The sequence below is a fragment of the Lytechinus variegatus genome, chromosome 1 (assembly GCF_018143015.1).
Source record: "Lytechinus variegatus isolate NC3 chromosome 1, Lvar_3.0, whole genome shotgun sequence".
Classification (NCBI taxonomy): Eukaryota; Metazoa; Echinodermata; class Echinoidea; order Temnopleuroida; family Toxopneustidae; genus Lytechinus; species Lytechinus variegatus.
In genome coordinates, this window is record NC_054740.1 from 54,885,726 (window position 1) to 54,907,658 (window position 21,933).

General features: G+C 38.3%; 1 protein-coding gene across 1 annotated transcript in view; it reads left to right on the forward strand.

The window, feature by feature from the left end:
* LOC121417186 (vacuolar protein sorting-associated protein 13B-like) overlaps positions 1 to 21,933 on the forward strand; it is a 73,379-nt gene that overhangs the window by 39,037 nt on the left and 12,409 nt on the right. Inside the window, 22 exon segments of the mRNA XM_041610792.1 lie at positions 738 to 852; positions 1,241 to 1,706; positions 2,356 to 2,541; positions 3,645 to 3,779; positions 5,523 to 5,720; positions 6,901 to 7,128; positions 7,741 to 8,054; positions 8,693 to 8,909; positions 9,821 to 10,002; positions 12,111 to 12,292; positions 12,791 to 12,975; positions 13,578 to 13,714; positions 14,368 to 14,571; positions 15,246 to 15,410; positions 15,582 to 15,743; positions 16,311 to 16,583; positions 17,330 to 17,410; positions 18,085 to 18,263; positions 19,001 to 19,171; positions 19,998 to 20,250; positions 20,569 to 20,754; positions 21,182 to 21,316. Of these exon segments, the coding sequence (XP_041466726.1) occupies positions 738 to 852; positions 1,241 to 1,706; positions 2,356 to 2,541; positions 3,645 to 3,779; positions 5,523 to 5,720; positions 6,901 to 7,128; positions 7,741 to 8,054; positions 8,693 to 8,909; positions 9,821 to 10,002; positions 12,111 to 12,292; positions 12,791 to 12,975; positions 13,578 to 13,714; positions 14,368 to 14,571; positions 15,246 to 15,410; positions 15,582 to 15,743; positions 16,311 to 16,583; positions 17,330 to 17,410; positions 18,085 to 18,263; positions 19,001 to 19,171; positions 19,998 to 20,250; positions 20,569 to 20,754; positions 21,182 to 21,316 (4,354 nt within the window).

A 21,933-nucleotide genomic window follows, 5' to 3' on the forward strand; every position in this document is an offset into this window, starting at 1 on the left:
GGTAAGTTGAGCCACAAAAACTTTGTACAAAGTGTATGGGGGAGAACCAGCATGTCAATTTTTTGTTTAAAGTCTTTTCACTTGCTAATTCTTTATAAATACTAACATCCTGTAAAAGGAAAAGAGCAGTCATGTAAATTTGCTCCTTTCAGCCTGCATTTCAATCGATTTTTATGGTTTGTTTGTTTTTTAAGATACATTACCATAGGAATTACCATGGCTCAACATGCCCCATGCTGTTTGGCTCAACTTACCCCAGTCCGAACTTAGTGCGATAATTTTGTATCCACACATTTATTATGCATCCATCATATAAAAGACTATGACAAGAATGAAGATCCATACCTGGACTAATAATGTTGTTATCATGTCTTTATTATATTTAAAGACGTGTGTTTATAAAGCACTTATCTATTTCACACTCTTTTTTACTTTTTTGGCTGAAATTCATATTTTTCCCTCTAAAAAACTACTTTTTGTTTCAAAGTTGGAAACAATGTGGTGGGGTTAGGGGTTATGCTATGGGTCATCAATACATGACACCACCACAATGTCTGACTCATTCATTATTGGCCTGGGCTGGTGGCTCAACTTGCCCCTATGCTCAACTTACCCCGCCTTCCCATACCCCTGTTCAGGTTTCAAGAAATATGCTGTGATAATGTGTTTTGATTAGCCATAAGCTCTTGTCACCAACACTCACACACATTCCATTCTTTCTGATGTTTGTTTTATAGGCAAGACCCAGAGGAGGTCAAATTGACGACGGTTGTTCAAGAGTTTGACCTTCATCTGGTTGCAGCACCGTCCATTGTCATGGAAAAGACAAAAGCTGACAAGGGAAAGCAAAAAGTAAGCACAAACTTTAAATGATGAAAGTTTAAGATGTTTACTCATTTTGTATCTCTTTTACTTGAACTAATTATTCAGTACATCTAGGAATAATGCATAAAACATAAAGATGGCTATCTTACTTAAAAGATATCATATATTCGACAATTAGTAAAAGACATAGTGGAATAACATTTTCTGTTGTTGAATTCATATTGGCATAAGAGAAAGTAGAAGAATATTGAAATGCAGAGTATGTAACAGTTGCTCTCCTAAAGCCAGGTAATTATGCTGCATTACTGTGCATGCTTAGAGATCTCTGATAAAGTAAATAAATGCAACATAAGCGAGTATAATCATTATGATTACTATTTGCTTGTCTTTCATTATCCTCTGTTTGATATCACAGGTCATTGTTTGCGGCCACTCTTTAGAGTTCAACATTTCCACCGATCTAAACTTCTACGTGAGCACCGAACAGGTGCACCTTGCCTACCTGGTCCTGGATTCAAACCTCTGCCACTTGCTTCATCTTAGAACCACCACCACCACCAGCAGCACAGACCACCCCCATCCTCAACAGCCCACCGATCCCACCAAACCACCTAGCTCCCTGGAGGATAGCGGACTCGGTAGCGACTGTGGCACTCACTCCCCGCCCAAGGAGTTCGCCGAGGCCACGCGCCAGACCGTCGCCAGCCCGCCAAGGTCGTCTGGTGCGCAAGATCCGAAGGGTGTTGCCATGGAGACCACAGAAGGGAAGTCCAAGAAGAAGTCGAGGATGAAGGGTGTGACCCCGTTCGACTTTCTGATGACAGGAAGAAAGGTCACACTGTTCCTGTACTCGAGTAAAGGGGATTTGAAATCCAAAACCTGTGAGTGACTTTTTAATAATTATAATAATGATATAAAAAAAATTAAAAAGCGCTTTATACGAAAGTTTCAAAGTGGTAAAAAGCAAATGAAAGCAATGACTTGCTTTAATTTCTACTTATCTTTTGCTGTATTATCAGGTGTAATATTTTGTAAGCAGGTGTATAATGATACATCTAAAAAAAATGTTCTGTGGTATGGCACAGAAGGTAGAAATATGTAAGCTTCTGATGCATACTGGATGTTTAACAAATTTATAATTTCTGCAATTTTGATAGTTGATATCAAGCTAGTATCCTGTTGGAAATAGTTTGATTTGGAGGAAAATATCTTGTTTTCATTCAATTGTTTCTTTTCAGTGAAAAAAAAGAAATGCATGAAAATTATCTGCTGATATGCTTTAACAAGTAGAGATGTGCATTTGTAATGCAACTATTTAATTGGATTTTAAATACAAGCTCTCTTTGTTGAATAATGGTGTACCCTAAATAATAGTATCATATTAAAAGACTACAAATATACTTATTAAAAATTTTCTCCCTTTATGAACTTGAAATTTGCAACTTTTTAGACTTTCAATCATGTGCAAGCCAAATCGTCATCTTTTGTCCCCAAGTTAAAATCTCAATTTCATTTTATTTCCATCTCTAGCTTCTAAGAGGGAGAGCAAGCGGTCTCTTCTACCCCCGATCTACCCCACTGCCCTAGAGCCTTTTATACTCCTCGTCCTCTCTCAGCCCTCACTGGTCATGTCGGTAGAGAAATCAAAGCAGAAACTAGAGCTCTCCTTTTACGACTTCCGTATCGACGGAGCTCCCATGAATAAACAAATTCTAGGTAAGTTGGTTTATTCATCATTCTTAATATTGATATGCTTCTTTAAATAAGGGTGTAATATAGAATAAGATATGCAAATTAAGATATTAAAATATCTTTATTACTTATTATTTTTCTTATTTTCAAAATCATTTTTATTTTCAAAATTGTTTTTCTCATTTTTGAAATTATTCTTATAATTGTTTATTCACCCCTCCTGGATGGGCCGTATTATGGTATCATGCTCGATGTCTGTCCGTCAGTGCGTCTGTCTGTTTGTCCGTCCGTTAACTTTTCCTTGTAAATGCGAGAACTTCAGTTTGACTTAACCTAGGCTCATATAATTTGGTGTGTAGGATACTAGCATGGATATCAGGGAGCCTATTGATTTTGAGGTTAAAAGGTCAGAGGTCAAGGTTGAGTGGTATGTTTTCTTCTTACCCATCTTCAGTCCTTGTAAATGTGATAACTTCAGTTAAACTTAACCCAGGCTCATATGATTTTGTGTGTATGATACTAACATGGATTCCAGGAAGCCTATTGATTTTGAGGTCAATTTCACAGTGACATGTTTTCATCTTACCCTTCTGCAGTCCTTGTAAATGCGAGAACTTCAGTTTGACTTAACCTAGGCTCATATAATTTTGTTCGCCTAAGTGACACTCTTGTTTCTCTTTTTATACGCATCCTCAAATGCCCGGATGTGAGACCAGGGAAAATACAAAGGTATATTTTGCGTCGTCTCTGCATAAAAGTCAGTACGTGCATTGAGACCAAGGAATATACAAACAATATATCTATCCCTTCACTATATTCAGAAAATGTAGGGTAATACAATTTTGTAAATAACCAGCTCAGATGTCTGATACGGGTAAAAGTAATGATTATTATCATAATTGTTATGATGATGATAATACTGATAATGATATTGATGATGATGATAATGGTGATGATGATATGAATAATAATGATAATGGTGATTTTAACTTATTATGCATATCATTATGAAAGGAAGGCTACAATCTACTTGAATTTATATTGTCTAATTCTAAAAGATAGTAAACTTAACAATCAAGTCAAGAATGATTTCTCCATTTTGTGAATTGAATGTTGTGTGTTAACAGATCACAGTGTGCCTCAAGCTATGGACTACCCCATTCCCTGGTTTCAAACATGTCAAGGGGAAGCTGATCCAAAGACTGGTGTTAAACCTGCTCTCTTCACATTTACTGTCACAGACTTCATGATGCAGAGTGCAGGTAAGCCACACATAAATGCTACCAGTCTGTATTTTCATTTTGTGACCTACCACCTAAAACTAACAATAAATCACCAAAGTGACTTCAGAGATTTGTGTCAAGCTTGAAAAAGCGCTAAGATTTGGAATGATATCACTTAACAATAACCCACTCCAGTACTTGAATGCAGAATGAATTAAGGGAAAGCTTAAAAAAAGGAAGAAAACATGGTTTGAAGTTTGGGGTTTGCTCAAGCATGAGATGTGCCCTCTGTGTAATTTCTATGAAACTTTCAAACAACTGGTCCAGAAAAATGGTGTCAAAGAAACTCTTGTATCTTGTTTTCTATGCAAATTTACATCTTCAGTCTTTGACAGTATAAAGAACAAGAATAATTTTTTTCAGATAAGCTTTTTTTTTTTTTACCTTTTGAAGACCACCCTACTCTTTTTGGCTCTCTCTCCAGTAAACCTTCCCTGGCCACTTATTGTTGGATTTGGGGTGGCTGGTCACATTTTTTATTTCAATTATTTTGTTGTCATTTCGTTGAAAAAACACAAAAATTGTCATCAGACTCTTTATGTGTCCCTTATAAGTCACAAACAATAAATACATCAAAATAATACATGTGAATATAAATCACACAAAATATGAATTACAAATATACCCTTTTTGCAAACAAAGAAATAAACGTAGGAAATAAACAGAAATCAGTGCAGGTAAAAAAGAGTCTGTAGTAATCGCCGAGCAGCACCCTCATATGTTTTATCTGTGTATGAATGAATTGTGGAGTTTAAGAATGGCACTGGCACAAGATATATGTAGATGACTGGGTGTCATAGTAGATTACAGTAAAATCAAGAACTCAGGGGTCAATACTCTGACTTTATCAACATGGGCTTTAAGGAGTTAGTCAGCTGCTCATATTGTCTAATACTACATGGGCTAAACCCATTTGGTCTAAAACTGCACTTTGTCTATAATAATAACTGAAGTTATAAAGCTCTTTTGCCTGAGGATACAAAGCACTGATATTATTGCCTTGGCTTTGACAGTGCTGCCATAGAGGCACTGAAAAATGAAAAAAATCCATAATGTATTGTTCGAAATAGACATGAAATGAAATACTCCGAAAATTTGCTTTGCCCAATTGATCGTGGGCCCGGAAGCCACTGTGCAGCGCTAGATCGACGAGGCTATATCCCTTTAATCGTTGAACGCCAAACAGGGTAGCAGCAACTCCCATCTTTTAATGTCTTTTGGTTTGACACCGACGAGGTTTGAACCCCCGACCTCCCAACCACCGTTTCAAGGAATTTCTTCCTTCCTACTGGGCACCCATTCACCTCACCTGGGCTGAGTGCAGCACAATGTGGGTAAATTTCTTGCTGAAGGGAAACATGCTATGGCTTGGGAATCAAACCCACCTCCCTCAGCTTGAAAGATAAGAGTCATAACCACTAGACCACGATGCCCCCACCTAGTCTAATTTCCATTTTGTCTAATGCCCGGTTGGTCTAATTTCAACTTTTTCTTCTTATTTGTCATTTTGTCCTAATGAAATGTGGTTGATAAATAATTCATGTAGCAGGCTATGGGTGTAAAAAACGAATGGATATTAGACAAAATTGATATAGATAGAAAGGTAAATGGACATGATGGCCTTATGACTCGCACAGTATAATGCATTAGATGATAATATTTTAGTTGAGATAACAGATTGTTACGGTTATTTGTACACATTCCACATTCTTCCCCACCAAGCTGTGATCAAAATGGAGATTGCTCGGCCCCTGAAGGTGAACTTCAGCCTGACCAAGGTTCAGCAGGCGAGGGAGTTTGCAAAGCGACTGCAACCGACTAGGTGTCAGGAAATCTCCAAGGTGCCGCGTGAGGTGAAGGAAATCAAACTCATGACGACACCTAGGTCTGGAGAGAAGTCTATAGGCATCACTCTGCCAGGTATGATAGTATTAAAGCGGAATCCTACCCAAATTTGAAAAAAAATAAAATATTTATAGAGGGAAAGAAATGAGACAATCATGATGCTATTTGCCCAGATACAGGGTATGTGTGAGAGAATGGTGATGCCAGTGCTTTTCAGGGTGAGATCTAAAACTATTCATAGATGGTGCTTGTACTGCTACAAGTGATGGCATGTTCCAATTATTAAGGACCGAAAAGCAAGGAACCTAATATTTGTCTTGAAATGTGGTTTATCGACATTGAAGATGTGACCTCTTGTTCTGCTTTCCTTGCTTTCCTTTTCAATATCTACTCTCCCACTCATAAATTTAAAGGGGGAGTGAACTTTGTGTGGTCTCTTATTGACTGTGTGTTATAGTCTTATAATATACGGTTTCAGATATCTACTGATACTACAGAGAATAAATGTACCTATAATTGTATTTGTATAGAGAAACTGAATGTTTTGAGAGGAAAGAAATTGTTTTGCTACTTGGTAACATAACTGTTGTGGTATAAATGTATTGAGTAATTAATTAACACGTTATCGTTCAAGTGGGTCTAACTTACTAGACTACACTAGCATTATGGGTCAGGAAACTGGCCAGGTATGAGGAGTTGAGGACTCAAGATTACGTCATTGATTCTGCTTTAAACTGTTGAGTTTGATCAGCTCTTTGGTAGTATCAGTGCTTTGGGTCTCTCTGGAAAATTAAGTTTAACCTTTAGAATACGTTCAGTTTTCTTTTGACTGTTGGTTCATACATTTATCGAAAGGGGTTCTGAAATCCAAGAAACTTTTCCACATCATTTTTACAGCCATAGGTCCATATGGATTTTTATACCCTTTTAATGAAAAACAGAAATAAATTGTGAATAAGATGGTTCTTGTTTTCTTATGGCTGATGATAAAAAAAGAGACACAGTCAATACTACTATATGTTTTTGCTATTTAACGCATCAATTGTTATGGTCTAACTTATGAAATATTGATTGTATATTTTATATGCATATTGAGTACTTTCGTCTTTAGAAAGATGCCTATTTATCTGTTTTGCCTCTATTGAATTTAGCTATGAATTTTGTCACTGTCTCATTTTTTAAATTTTTGGATGCAGAATGCTCCAAACAACATTGTGAAATATACTTCTAATTTAAATGTTTGTTCTGTGTACAGGACAACAAACCAGCCAGCGAGAAAAGACAAGAAAACCAAAGAGTTCCGCACCTCCAGAGGGAGTCCTTCAAAACCTCATGATGCTTTCACACTTCCAGTCCGCCATCGTTGAAACCAGTCAGATGGTAGTTGTCATAGCAACGACCCCTGACCCAGACTTTCCTCACATTGTGACTTCAGTAGGAGGAATATGTTTTGATTCAGAATTTGTGGTCAATCAAAAAACAGGTAAAAAAAAGCTTGGCAAAGTCTTATGAATCTTATCCATTCCAACAGATTCCAGAATATATTTTATGTAGTCCATTTTCCTTGTTGGTCGACAGTACAGCACCATTCAACATTCTTAGGCCACTTAGAATAAATGTCGCTGATATTGTATTTAATTCTCTTCTTATATGGTATTTGTTAACTTCTATGGACTTTGATGCATATGCTGTCAGTGGAGGCCAATGATTATTATTTTTTATGTGAATGAAAAAAAAATCTTATCTTGCTGACTGTATATTGTCATAGTTTTAGAGGAGACAATATAATTTTGTTCAATTTTCATTTTTTGGTGATTTGTTAACAGATAATCATGTGATGTATGTCCTGTATATAAAGTCATTATTTTAAATTTGAATAAGATAAACCTATCACATCTTCTTGAATGTATATTTTCGTGGGAGATGAGCTCTTCCATGTGGACACAGTTTTATGTTCAATTCTCTGTTTATGGTATTTGTTAACTTTTGCAAGCAATTAATTTGATGTACATGTATTTCCTGTAAATAATTGTTATTTTTAATTTGAATAAGAAAAATGATCTAACTCATCTTGAATATGTATTTTGTCATTTAGAGGAGCTCTTCCAAGCAGACAGTGCCGTCCAAGTCTTTGACTTCACCCTGAAGACGTCCCTTCAACAGTGCACCAAGCCTCTCCTTGGACCTGTGACCTTTGACCTCCAGCTACGGACCAATCACGAGCCTCACAGTGCCAGCGAGCTGAGTCCCTTCCTCCCGAGGATCTATGCTGACCTCAACGTCAAGAGCGTCCCTATCTCGTTTGGTCAGGAGAATTTGAATTGTCTGAGGAGGGTGATCGATGAGATGAATGCTGTGCTTGCTGAAGGTGGAAAGGGAAGGGAGAAGAAACGGGTGGTCCCTGCCAAGGTCAGAAAAAAATGGATCATCTTACCTAATTTTATGATTTATGAGATAATTAGGCCTACATGTGCTCCCCCCCCCCCTCCTCATCCCCCTTCTTGCATAACAACATGTCCTAGCCTATCTACGGCAAATCCTGAGAGGAAGAATGGCGATGTTGCGGTGATCGCATGGGCAGGAAGGCAACACATTTTATATCGACGTTGTACTTGGTATCACATTTTGAGCATGTCTTGGTCTGACTAACACGTACTTGTGTAATTTCATAACTGCATACCCAGGTGTCGCAAATTTGGCCTCAAAAGCTGGGCGAGACATGAAAGTTTATTTTATATAGCACAAAAATCTATGTGCAGATATTCTTCTCTGCTTTAAGAGAAGAAAATGCTTGGAAAACAAAATCAAACAAAAAGGAAGTGTTTGGAAATAAACTAAAAAGGGCGGTCTTTAGTCTAATTTTGAAAGTTTCTACCAATGGAAATATTCTAATTTCAAAAGGCAAGTTATTTGACAATTTTGGGACTGAGCAGTCAAATGCTCAATCTAGAAAAAATCATTTTGTTTTACTTGTGGGGATTTGAAGAAGCAAAGTATCATTCGAACTTCTGTGCAGAACTTTACCCATCTTTCATTCTCTATTTCAGAAATTCAAGTTCAAAATAGATCCCTCGGCTGCCCTGCCACCCGTCGATGGCCCTTTATACTCTGAAGATGAGGAGGATTACGATGTCAGTGACGATGATGGTGAAGGAAACTGGGAGGACGTTGAAGAGGAGGATGAAGAACCACCACCAGAAGGAGTGATTCAGATAGAATACAAGGATGACCTCAGGACTGGAGCGTTTGAATATTTCACTGAAGGTAAAAAAGGGCTGAAGCCTTTGTGATATGTTGGGTATTTTAGGTTGAAATGACGCTGGTTGTTTATCTTTAATTGGTCTAATGCCAATTTGTCCAAATGCCAACTCGTCTCCTATCATTTAGTCTACCATCAATTCGTCCACTATCCACATGGTTTAATTGCCATTTGGTCCTCTCACTATTTCGTCTAATTACCAGTTGGTCCAATCGCCATTTAGTCCATATGCCATTTGGCCTAATTGGACCAAGCGTGCATTGGGCGAAATGAGTGAAAATGAATTGGGCATTAGACCAACTGGTTAGCAGACAAAATGGTGACGAACTGGTGATTAGAGAAAGTGATGATAGTGGTTACAGTTGTGATTATTGATAACGATGCTCTATATTGAATCACAATCTCTTTAATGTCCATCCTCCATGACATACAGTTGAGGAGATTCTCCTCCCCTATCAGATCTACTTCACCCCACCCTCATATTATATTCTCTTATCCACTCTCAAGCACATACCGAAGATGAGATACCCCCCCATCAGATATACTTCACCCCGCCCTCATATCATAATCTCTTATCCACTCTCAAGGACATACCGAAGATGAGATACCTCCCCCATCAGATATACTTCACCCCGCCCTCATATCATATTCTCTTATCCATCCTCCAGGACATACTGAAGATGAGATACCTCCCCCCCATCAGATATACTTCACCCCGCCCTCATATCATATTCTCTTATCCATCCTCCAGGACATACTGAAGATGAGATACCTCCCCCCATCAGATATACTTCACCCCGCCCTCATATCATATTCTCTTATCCATCCTCCAGGACATACCGAAGATGAGATACCTCTCCCCAATCAGATATACTTCACCCCACCCTCATATCATATTCTGTTATCCATCCTCTAGGACATACGGAAGATGAGATACCCCTCCCCAATCAGATCTACTTCACCCCACCCTCCCAGGAAAGTGGCCATTGGGGTACCATGGTATGGACCTACCCTGAGCCGAGGATGGATGTTGGCTTGACCATCACTCCAGTTCCAATCTCAAATCCTGATGTCAGACCATTTGGAAGAACGAACAAGGTATTATCCATCCAAAATTTTCAGTCTGTATTCTGAAGTCAGGATTAATGTAGCCCATATTTTAACTCTGTCCTAAAATTGTAAGAAGCAAAAATGTCATTGTCAACATATTTTTAAACATTGTATGTTTCTTATGTTCCCTCTGTGCTTTCAGTCATTCTACAATGATCAAGAAAACTGGTTCAGTTATTTATAAAAGTTCTTATTAACATATGAACTTATTAATCAAACCTGTATTTGGTAAAGATTTGCATCACAATTGGCTATCTATAGTCATAGCACAACTTTAGACCAGAATTTAAATTACACCCGAGTTCTGAATATGGGCCTATGTTTATTCTTCTTCATCCAATATTAACATAGTATGTTAGCATACCACACCAAACCTTGAGCCTTTAATCTAGAAGGGGATTAACCCTAAAGAGACTGGGGGATCTGATTCAGCCCCCCCTTAACATTTTTCGCGATAAATCCGCCGCTCGAAATTTTTTTGAGCGCGTCGCTCGATGACTTTTTACGTTCAAGTCTTGTGCAACTTTTGAGACCAAAATTGTGATCCCGGGTACGCGGTTCCAAAATTACGCAACATTTCGTAAGTGCATGCAGACCCAAAATTACTCAAAAACATGAATTTGTGTACAAATCCAATGCAAATAGTGTTTTCAACCAAAATTCATAAAGTGTACTATTATTTTGCCTTTTATTGCTAAAATCAAATAATTTTACCTTGTTTATGGCAAAAATAAAGTCCCCGACAATTTCCATTGAAAAAACAATAAAAATAAAAAGTTGAAAAACATAGAAATACATAAGAAATTTAGAAAACAATAGAATACATAAGAAAATAAATATGATGTTGAAATTTTTGTAAAATAAATTTGATCAGATGCCTATCTAGAGTATTTGAAACAAAAACTAGCATTTTAGGGGCATTATTTATTAATTAGAGCGAACTAATTACGCATAAATTAGCATAATTAATGAGCAATGAAATTTTTCGCAGAATTTGATATTATTGATTTGTAGGTAATGCCACAGGTAATGTGCGTGCCAATTTTCGTCGCGATCGCGTGATCGACGGCCGAGATTATAAGGGGGGCTGATTCAGCCAGTCTTCTTGGGTGTCGAAATAGCCCAGTCTATTTAGGGTTAAGGTTGACCATGTAGTTGGTCATGAAAAGAAAAGTTGGGCCCAAGATAGACAAACGTCGAGCATAAATTATGTGTATATGCTCACTATTTGTTATTGGCAAACCGGATTGAGTACACCTTAAAGGCAGCTTGACCTCAGAACTAGAAACAAGTATAATTGTGAACAATAATTATTACTAACAAAAAAAGAGAAAATGCTGACGTGAAAAGACAGAGGCACAGGTGTCTCTTGAATAGTCGCCATGGATAAAGAATCTCAAAGTGGTTTCAGTCGACTTCTGGTGTATGTATGTGTATACGCACCAAATTGCAGCGTTGAGGCGTGACGCATGTGTATCTTGGGCCTTCAATGGTGGAATAGGTGGAATTGAAGGTTAATTGAAAAGTACAAGAGAGAGAGAGAAAGTATACTTTTGTGAGATAAATTGAAGTCCTTATTAAAATACTGAATACTAGATGAGATCGATGACTGGAGCAGAAGAGTGAGGAGTTTAGTAGCAAGAAGATGAGAAGAGATGTGATGAGCCTTTGAGGAAGAAGATGCATCTTGACATGTTTTTTGCTGTCATTTGTTTTATCCCAAACAAATACTTAGATGACCAAGTCTAGTTTGTGTTTGTTATCTATCAAACATGCATATCTCAACTGCAAACATATCAATGGCTTTATGCAAGCTATTGAATCTAGAGTATGATGCTTTACATCTTTCATTCTACAAATCAACTGTGTAAATCAACATGAGAACACACATTTGCAGATAATTACAGAATATGATTCACTCAAATTTTCTTAAATCAAGATACATGCCACACTGAATTTTCATATTTTTTTGTAGGTTTCTAAATTGTGAACATCAAATATAAGGATTTATATAATTACAGAACTTATACAATGAATATTACTAAGACCAGTTTTGAGATTCATTCTGTATATCAAATCTTCTATTCCTGTTACAGATTCCTTGTATTCTCCAGGCGTTCAATAGTCAGAGGCAGAGCTTTATGACAGTTAGGGAGTTCTTCGTTTCAGAGACTCAGCGGTATCACAAGAAGCAGAAGATCATTGAGAGTAGAGACTTGGTGGAAGAGATGGATGCACATAGCACATGGAGGGTTGTACTTAATACAGATGTGGATAGGTACGAAATGGTGATGGTGGTATTGGTAGTGGTGGTGGTGGTGATGGTGTAGGTGGTGGTGATGATGATGGTGATGATGATGATGATGATGATGATGATGATGATGATGATGATGGTGATGGTGATGGTGATGGTGATGATGAGGATGATGATGGTGGTGGTGGTTGTGTTTGTGGTGGTGGTGATGTTGATATGTTGGTGATGATTATGAATGATGGTGATGTTGGTGGACGATGATCATCATCGTGGTCATGCACTTGTTATTGTGATGATGATTTTGATTGTGTTGATGATGATAATTTGTTATCAACTTGAAATTCTCAATCTTTTCTTTGAATTTGGACCCCCCCAAAAAAAAGCCTTCATATAATTGATATTTGATCGGGATAAATCTCTTTATATGATTGGTTCGAGAGTTCCATGTTCACATGATCTCTTTCATGCCTGTAACCTCATAGCTACAGTGTCCTAAAAAATCATATTCAATCATGTTTTCAGGCAAGATATGCAAGACCCTCTCAGTCCACCGACCCCCGACATCATTTTGACCCCAATGACCTTGGCAGCATCCATGAGGTTCGACACCGTCTTCGCTCCGCGCTTCATCCAGTTCTGTCATCTGAAGGTCACCGTTGGCCTCATTGAACTTAGAATGTCAAATCATCTCAGTCAACTTGGAAAAGGTAGCAATGAGTTTTCATACATTGGTATTTGTTAAATGTTTGTAAGTAATCTTTTCCGATATTCTTATTTTAACGGTGGTTAACAAAGAAATATTACCTTAATCCCCGTTCCATGATGCTAGTATTTACAGATTGGGCAAAATTCAATAATTAGCTGAGTATTTTTCTCATCTTATAACTATGAGAATGCACTTAAGTGCATTGTTGTTCCCACTACAAAAAAAAGCGAACAACTTATATTGACTTGTGAGTGTGATTTTTTTTCTTTGAGTAACAAAACATCCAGAGTTTAAACGTCGACCATATCTTATTCGAAGAGTAATAACAAGAAACATGTAAAATAGTTTCATCATTGTAATTACAAATAGTACATTTTTTTTATTCAGTTACAAACTCCAAATTGTAATTAGGCATCTTTCATTTATGATATTCCATGTAAAATCTTTATGACACCGTGGGTGTCAGAGCAGAGGATTATCTTTTATATAATAAATATATCATTTATTTATTTATTTCTGGGGGGTAATGCAACAATAGATGCCCCCCCCCCCATATTTGAAACCATCTTGAATAAAAGTTCCATCATCCATGTTGGTTTGCAGGAATACCAGAGTACCTGAAAGGTTTCACTCCCGATGATAGTAGCCCCAGGAGCCATGAGTTCATGGTGGCTCACATCACAGAGACCAGACTGGACGTTGAGAGTTATGGTGGAGTCCATGCAAGGACCAGAATCTGTGTGAGTAAAATCTCCACACACCTCATGACTGGTCTATAAGACTCGATTTTGACAGATACAGCATTTTGAACATTTTCTAATATTATAAACATGTAGAATATTCTCATTTGAGATCCAGGGTAAGTATTAGAAAACTAATTTTAAAATGTTAGATAATTGCAAGCCTTTTGCAAGCCTTTAGTATGTAGAAATTGTCAAATTTGCTAAAATCATAGGTGATTGTAAGATTCCAGGGAGTGGAAAAAGGGCATACATTGTGTGTGGGCATACCATAAATAGAATTCCATCAAATGTCAGGTATTTTTTGAAGCAATATTAATACACTGTCCCGCATATGCTATTCCGTGTTAGTGATCATCCGAATTATCGATTTTGAGCTAAGATTTCATGATTTTACAAAGATAAGTGGACATTAATGTACCAGATCTAGATGTATACTATTTATACAATAATCCTTCATTCAAAAGACTTTCTCAAGAAATAATTGTTTGCTGCGTCTACTGTATTTTAACTTTAATGGCTGTATAAAAGTGGATGATGAGGATGATTATTGTTGTTATTATTATCTTTATTAATATTACATCATCATTATTATTATCATTATCATTTTTATTGTTATTATTATAACTGATTATTATTACAATCACTTACAGGGGACCTCTGGGCTGGAAATTGACCTCTTGAACTACCACAACCTGACCATGTCACCTCTGCTGGAGAAAGTGGAGGCCGACTTTGGGTACAGCTTCCGCAGTCTGATGGATATTGAAGGCCAATTGGGATTAAGTAACATGACATTCATAGTTGGCCAAGGGACAGTTCATACTCTAAGCAAGGTGGCCCAAGCATGGAAGCAGGTAAGTTGTGGGCCAATCAATTATAAAAAAACTCTCTATAGGGGCTCGCTTTTTTGTTTTACTTCTACTATGGTTTACCTCTCAGATAGTCTAATACCCCATTTGGGAGTGGGGAGGAGAGGGGGAGGAGGAAGGGGTAGGAGGAGAAGGGGGAGGAGGAGGATGGAAGAGGAGGAGAAGGGGAGGTGGAGGAGGAAGGGGTAGGAGGAGGAGGGAAGAAGAGGGGGAGGAGGAGGAGAAGGGGGAGGAGGGAGGAGGAGGAGGGAAGAGGAGGAGGAGGAGGGAAGAGGAGGAGAAGGGGGAGGAGGAAGGGGTAGGAGGAGGAGGGAAGAAGAGGGGGAGGAGAAGGGGAGGGGGACGAGGAAGGGGGAGGAGGAGGGAAGAAGAGGGGGAGGAGGAGGGAAGAAGAGGGGGAGGAGGAGGAGAAGGGGAAGGGGAGGAGAAGGGGAGGGGAGGAAGAGGAGGGGAATGGGGGGAGGAAGGGGAGGAGGAGGATGAGCTTAGAGGTTGACTGTAGGGCTGATCTGTATGATTGATTGTACACAATAATCAATGCAGCAATCCTATAAATCAGCCCAACGATCGATCCTTAAGCTATATGTCACATATCGCCCATATTACTGGATTATCTAACGATAAGTGTATTATTGGTAATGTAATCTTGTATTTCCCAGAATATGGAGCCAGAGGCCGAACGACTTTTCTATGGACACTACCTCATCTGCAATTCAACCAATCAGGCGCTTCGCTTTGGTCAAGTGCATACCGATGAATCGGTGGTTCTAAAGAGCGGCGAGATGCATGAGTACAGCTGGAGGACTCATAAGAAAGACAAACAAGTAGGTTCAACTTCATTTTAAGACCATGGTTTAAATCGAAATGGAGTTCACAGAACAGTCCATGGTATTAACACTCCATTCCATTATTAATTGATATACATTACCGCATGTGACCAGAATATTGATTGCAACACACTTATTATTCGTGAAACACCCCCCCCCCCCTTACAGGAGCTTCATGTCTGTATGGAAAACTGGCGTAACTTCCGTTGGTCAGAGCCATTCAGTATTGACGGCGAGGATGGAGATACGACAGTTCGAGTTCTTCATAATAGAGATCATACAGCAACTCTCTTCATCCAAATCAGAAAGATCACAGCTGTTCAGAGACAAGTAAGCCCTCAATATTTAAGTTTGGCTCATGTGTGCTCCTCGGAAAAGTGTTTTGGTGTATTTAGGGCTTTATTTTAATATTAATTTTGCACAGTTTTGACAATGAATGTGATAAGCACTATTTAATCAAGTGGAATAGTGATTATTATATCATATTTTTTTCTTTGAGCCTGTATGAGATATTTGAAAGGGGTTTAGTGAGGTAAACTTTTTCACAACTTGTTTATGGCATGTTGAGTATGTGTTTCATTCATATATGTGGTTACGATTGATTGGATCAATCGTAAGTCTTTGTAAGACAGGGTTCTGATGAGTTTTGTTTTGTTTCCAATCCGGTAGATCATCATTACGGGTACCCAGACTTTCTCAAACCAATTTTTGATGGGGTGGACTTGTCCTTAAAATATGTTTTCTTTGAAATGCAGTCATAGTTAATTTACATGTAGAGAGAAACTTTCATCCATCTTCTTGGTACTTTATATTCCAGTCATAAAGTCATTCATAATATTGTGAACAGTTATGTAAAAGTGGGTCCTGATGAGTATCTTATTGTTTCCGATCTGGTAGATCATCATTACGGGTACCCAGACATTCTCAAACCAGTTGACCATCCCGCTGGATGTCCAGGTCACACGGAGGTCATTCTCCCAGACCTCTCCTCGGTCCGCTACCAACGTCCAGGAGACCAGGTCACTCCAACCCAACTCCAGCCTCCCTGCTTTGACCTGCAGCGATGATGACATCATAGGGGTCTGTGTCAAAGTTCAGGGGTCGGACTGCGATTGGTCGGAGCAGTTTGCTTTGAGTGGCGAGATGTGCGTCACAGAAATGGTTGTCAAGGTAACAGACACAATTGACGTAATTTTAAGAATTATAGGTATTTACGTCAGATAGAAATTATGTCCATTGTATTTGATACATTTGAACGATATATCTAAGTGCTTTACACCATGACCTGATTAGAGATTTCTGGTAGGTGTTTCACAAAGCTTTTTGTAAGTGTACGAGTGACTTTACGAATGACTGGTGATCCTTTCTTAGCCACAAGATCAACATTAATGACAATTTGGTGTATGTCATTTACCACAAGAAAGGATCACCAGTCACTTTAAAAGTTGCTCATAACTTGAAAATAGCTCCATAAAACTGCCACCCAGATCAGTCTTTTATGATCCTACTCTACTACCCATTGTATATTGTACAGCATTCCCGATCATGATTAAATCATAAAGACCACATTTGAATAATAATAATTATAACAATAATAGTTACATTTATATAGCACTTCATACTTTTAAGTGCTTTACATTGTAATTATTATTAACCCAGTCATGGGATCCGTCATTGTTCCACACTTAAAATGCACCTTCGCCACTCCCTGGGGAATATCATGGCCAGGCAAGCATTTTTTACTGGAGCACATATGCCAATCTACTACCAATGACGTTGGCATCCTACCGGGTCTCCATTTAACATCTGGGTGAACATTGGTTAACAAATCTATCACAAAAGGTATAGAAAAGTTGTTATTTTTGTAATAGTGGTGTTATCTTCTTCAATGAATTACTGCTATTTTGCTTTTTCAGGTGCCATGTGCTGATGGTAGGAGATTCTATTTCTGGTGCCAAATCTTCACGGAAACTCACGATGGAAATACACAGAGACTAGTATGTATTTTTATTCTCTATGTTGTGTATGGTAATTATTGGTGCTGATTCGTTATGGTCCAAAACACCGTTTCCTGACTGATTTTATTGGAACCAAGTTTGATTTTATCATAAGTGATTCACGAAAGAGAAATTAATTCATTCTTAACTGGTTTAGATCTGATAAATTTCATGATTGATATTAGCACTTTTCACGATATTGAACGATAACTGAACAAAGTATCACTTTGAACATTTCATTTGCACACAGAATTTCAACAATTTTTCTCACTTAAAGTTATTGTCCTGTAAACTTAACAACATCATCCTGTTCAACACAGCGCAGGCCACCATGGTTTGTCTACAACTATAGCCTGTGTAAGTCTATGGGAATGTTGAATTCAGTAGACAGTGTTTGTTTAGTGAAAACCCCTCTAAATTTGGAATGACAGATGAAAGATGCTCAAGAAAGAGTATTGTTTCATCCCACCAGTCTGAGAAAACAAAACTCCTGCTTTGACTTGCAGCGATGATGACATCATAGGGGTCTGTGTCAAAATTCAGGGGTTGTACTGAGATTGGTCGGAGCAGTTTGCTTTGAGTGGAGAGATGAGGGTTACAGACATGGTTGTGAAGGTAACATACATCCCTAAGAATTTATAAACAAGGTGTGATTTTAATTTCCGTTTTGACAGGTTGTCTTCAGCCCTCTGTTCACTCTCCAGAGTCACCTCCCATTCCCAGTCAGCATTCATTGTCAAGCAGCTAGGGGCAATGATACACAGGTCATAGAGGTCAGAGGTCAAGGGTCATTGCAACAGCTGTATCAGATCCCTCCTTTAGCATGGTACAATCTCACTCTAACCTCTATCAGGTAGGTCTTTTCTTTGGGTCATGGTAACAATTTAAAAATGAGTTTGAACTGTATTCAATAAAATGGCCACAAAAGTGTTTTTATGTATAAATTGAATAAACAATTGTGCCAAGTGAACCTGGGAGAAAAATGTGTAATTGTTGAGAAAGGGGCAGGGTAGGCATGGCTTTCCAGCATTATGTGTGGTCTTTCTCCAAGCAATGAAATATACACTTTCCCACATGTGCTTATCTGTGTAAGTGATCTTCATCATTTTTTCCATCACAAAGTTAGGTCTATGCAAGTGTACCAGATCCAGATGTACAATGACATGGTGATGGCTGATATACTACTCCTTCTGCTGTATAATAATTGTTTTGAATAATATTGTATTCTGATAATCTGTGGGGTATCATAGGTAATGATAATTCCCTGATCTTACAACAACATTATGCTATGTCACACCATGACATGCATGTACTACAATTCAATGTTAATAAGGCATTGATGAAGTTGAATTCATGTATAGAACTTTTTTATACTTGGAAACTGAGAAAAATATAATATAAAATATGTATGTGACAAAAATATGGCTCTGTTGATGTGTGTTGATACATACTAATCCCTGTAAATCTTCCCTTGTGTTCACGCAGACATATCTTGCAGAAATATAGAGTTCCCATCCATTGAATTCCAATGAATTTCAATTATATAATGACCAAAACCTACATTTTTCTCTAAAATATTACCAAATTTAGTGAGAGCATGGCAGCCAGCTCCAGCTCTGCAGCTGTCTGCATCTCTACTGAGATGTTAGAGAATGTAACCCACCACCCAGATGAAGCAATGGGACTAAAGAGACTAGCTGACAATCGAGATGACCTCGATATGACCAAGTTCTGGCCTTACAATCATCCTGATTATAGCAGGTAAATGGGGATTTGATTTATTTTCTTTTTTTTTAAGCGGAAATCAAGTTAAATGGTTAATTTTTATTTTTTTTTAATACCTAACCTTACTAGTCCCCTATTCAGATACCCTTCAAAATGACGTCAGAAAATGCTGACTATATTAGGGTTAAGAGTAGGAGTAGAAATTTCGGCTTTAAATCCCTATCTTAGTCCCTAAATTTGGGGTTGGCTAGATTTTCTGTCATAAGCAATTACTCTTCCCACCTTTCTCCATATGATGCGTCCAGCTCCTCCAATCCCACCCTACCCCTCTTCACCCCTTCCCTACCCTCGCCCTGTCCCTTGCCTCTTTCATGCGCCTTCTGTTGCTGTTAGTGTCTGTCGATATTTGATTTCAATGTTAGTCGATTATCGCCAGCAAAATTTTGCCGATTACAGGGTACAACATGAGTATGGAAATTAATTAAATACATTCATTATGAGCTGCAATGCTGTGAGAGCAGGAAAGAGGGAATGAAAGTAAGGCTTCCATCAGTGTTTGTGTCTGAAAGTTGGGTACTGACTAACATCAACTTACAAAGTTCTGAATTGGTTTAAAGCAATACAGAGCAGCTTTTGAGACCAATAGATAGTGATTAACTCTTCATAATCAACAATATTTTTGTCATATTGTGTAACTGCAATATATCAATATGATCATAAAACTATTATTGAATATGCAATATGATTGTCAATATCGCTAAAACTAATATTGCAAGATCGCCCAGCAATGTTGGCTGTCTCTTCTCCCTACAGTCTGACCTTATTAGTAAATTATGATTTTACGGTCACCTCTCTCATTCAGCTCCAAGCTGCATGCATCGTCCATGCAGGGCATCACCATTGCCCCTCATTCAGCAGAAGCTGCTGGACACCCCTCGGCCAGTCTCCAGGTTGGAATGGTCCAACACAGGTCAAAGGTCAACACCATCAGGGTAGAGATCATGCCGTGTTTTTTGGTAGTGAATGAGACAGACATGGACTTCACCATTATGGAAGAAGGGGGTAAATCTACCAAGGTGACTGCAAGGACCACCAGTGCACCACAAAAGTTCAAAGTGAGTATTTTTCTTCAAAGATGAAAATTAATTCCGGGGGGTGTTGCTCAAAGAATTAGGTGTGACTTAGGAGTCATGCTTAAATGCTGACGTGCATGTGATATGTAAGACGCAATCAAATTGACTGATAGATGTACGTGCTAATGCACGTCCTGTTAAAATGATTTGTCAAATGCGGTCATGCCTAATGTGTGCAACTGGAAATTAAAGTGTGAAACTAAGTCACACTTATATCTTTGTGAATCACCCCCAAAACATCAGGTCTAAGGTTTGTGTTATGAGCCCCGGATTCAAGATTTTCCCTTTTTTATCTCTTAGGCCAATCTGTCCTTGGGACTATCTCATGAAGGGGAGGAATATGTGTATAATGACTCAGTGAATTTCCTCAGTGATGTTACCACCCCTCCAAAGAAGAATGAACCAGTCCAGGGACTGCAGCTACAACCAGAGGACCATGGGACCATTGAACTTATTAGTAGGGGTGTGCATCTTGGAACACAGAAGGTGATTATTTCATTTTTATTCATATGTTCTCTCTTATGTACTTCTGTGTATGGGCATGTCGTGATTTGGTGGTTCTGACTCTCGTCTTTCAAACAGGGGTGTCATAGGTTCAAATTCGAGCCATGGTGGGTTTTTCTTGAGCAATAGATTGATCCACATTGTGCTGCACTCAACCCAGGTGAGGTTAATGGATAACTTTCAGGATTTAATTCACTTATCATTGGGCTTTATATTCTCTGCAACATCACTATATTAATCTAGTGTACTATGTTATTCAATAAATCTAGAAGGATAATTCCAGAAAAAATTCTATCATATGAAACAAAGCAAGTTTCACAAGATTGCCTTTGCCATATTTCTTTGTCCATTCAATATAGTCTTTTCAGATGGAAGATTAAATATGACCTTTGACCTTTTTCCTCTCCAGGTGGTCCATGTCGTAATGCAATCGACAGTGAAGCATCAGATCAGAATCCTAACAATCAGACCAAGATTCGTCTTTCGAAATAACTCTAAACATGATATCAAGATAAGAATGGTTAATCTCAGATCTGAAGAAAAGGTGAGACATTCAGAGACTAGCTGAAGGGTCTGTCATATTCCACACTAGCCTTGCACGTGAGTTGTGGGTGATTGCCCGCAACTCACCCGTGACAAAATTTTGAGCATGTTCAAATCTTTTCTTTGTGCAAATAAGACTTTGGTGCACTTCTGCAGTCAACTGTGTGTAAGATACGTGTGAGATACTGTCAATGCGGGCGACCTGCAGGTAGCAAAAATAGTTACCCGCTAGTCACACGCAAGGCTTGCACGGAACGATGTGACGGCCTTAAAGGACTTGCAGAGGCTTGATGGAATGACTTTGACGGTCGGTTCCAGATGTAAAAAGATGTAATCATATGGTACACACCTGTGAAAGCTGTAACGCGCATCATCTCCCTCATGAAATCCCATGATTCTGACATGCAGAGTGATAATGTCGCAATTTCACAAATGTAATGGGGGGAACTGAATTGATGTTTAAAACTTTAAGGAGAATGAAACCATTGGAACAAGATAGCTTGTGTGAAAACAGAAAAATCAAAGAAACAGATCAACAAAAGTTTGAGAAAAATCGGACAAATAATGAGAAAGTTATGAGCATTTGAATATTGCGATCACTATTGCTATGGAAATAGC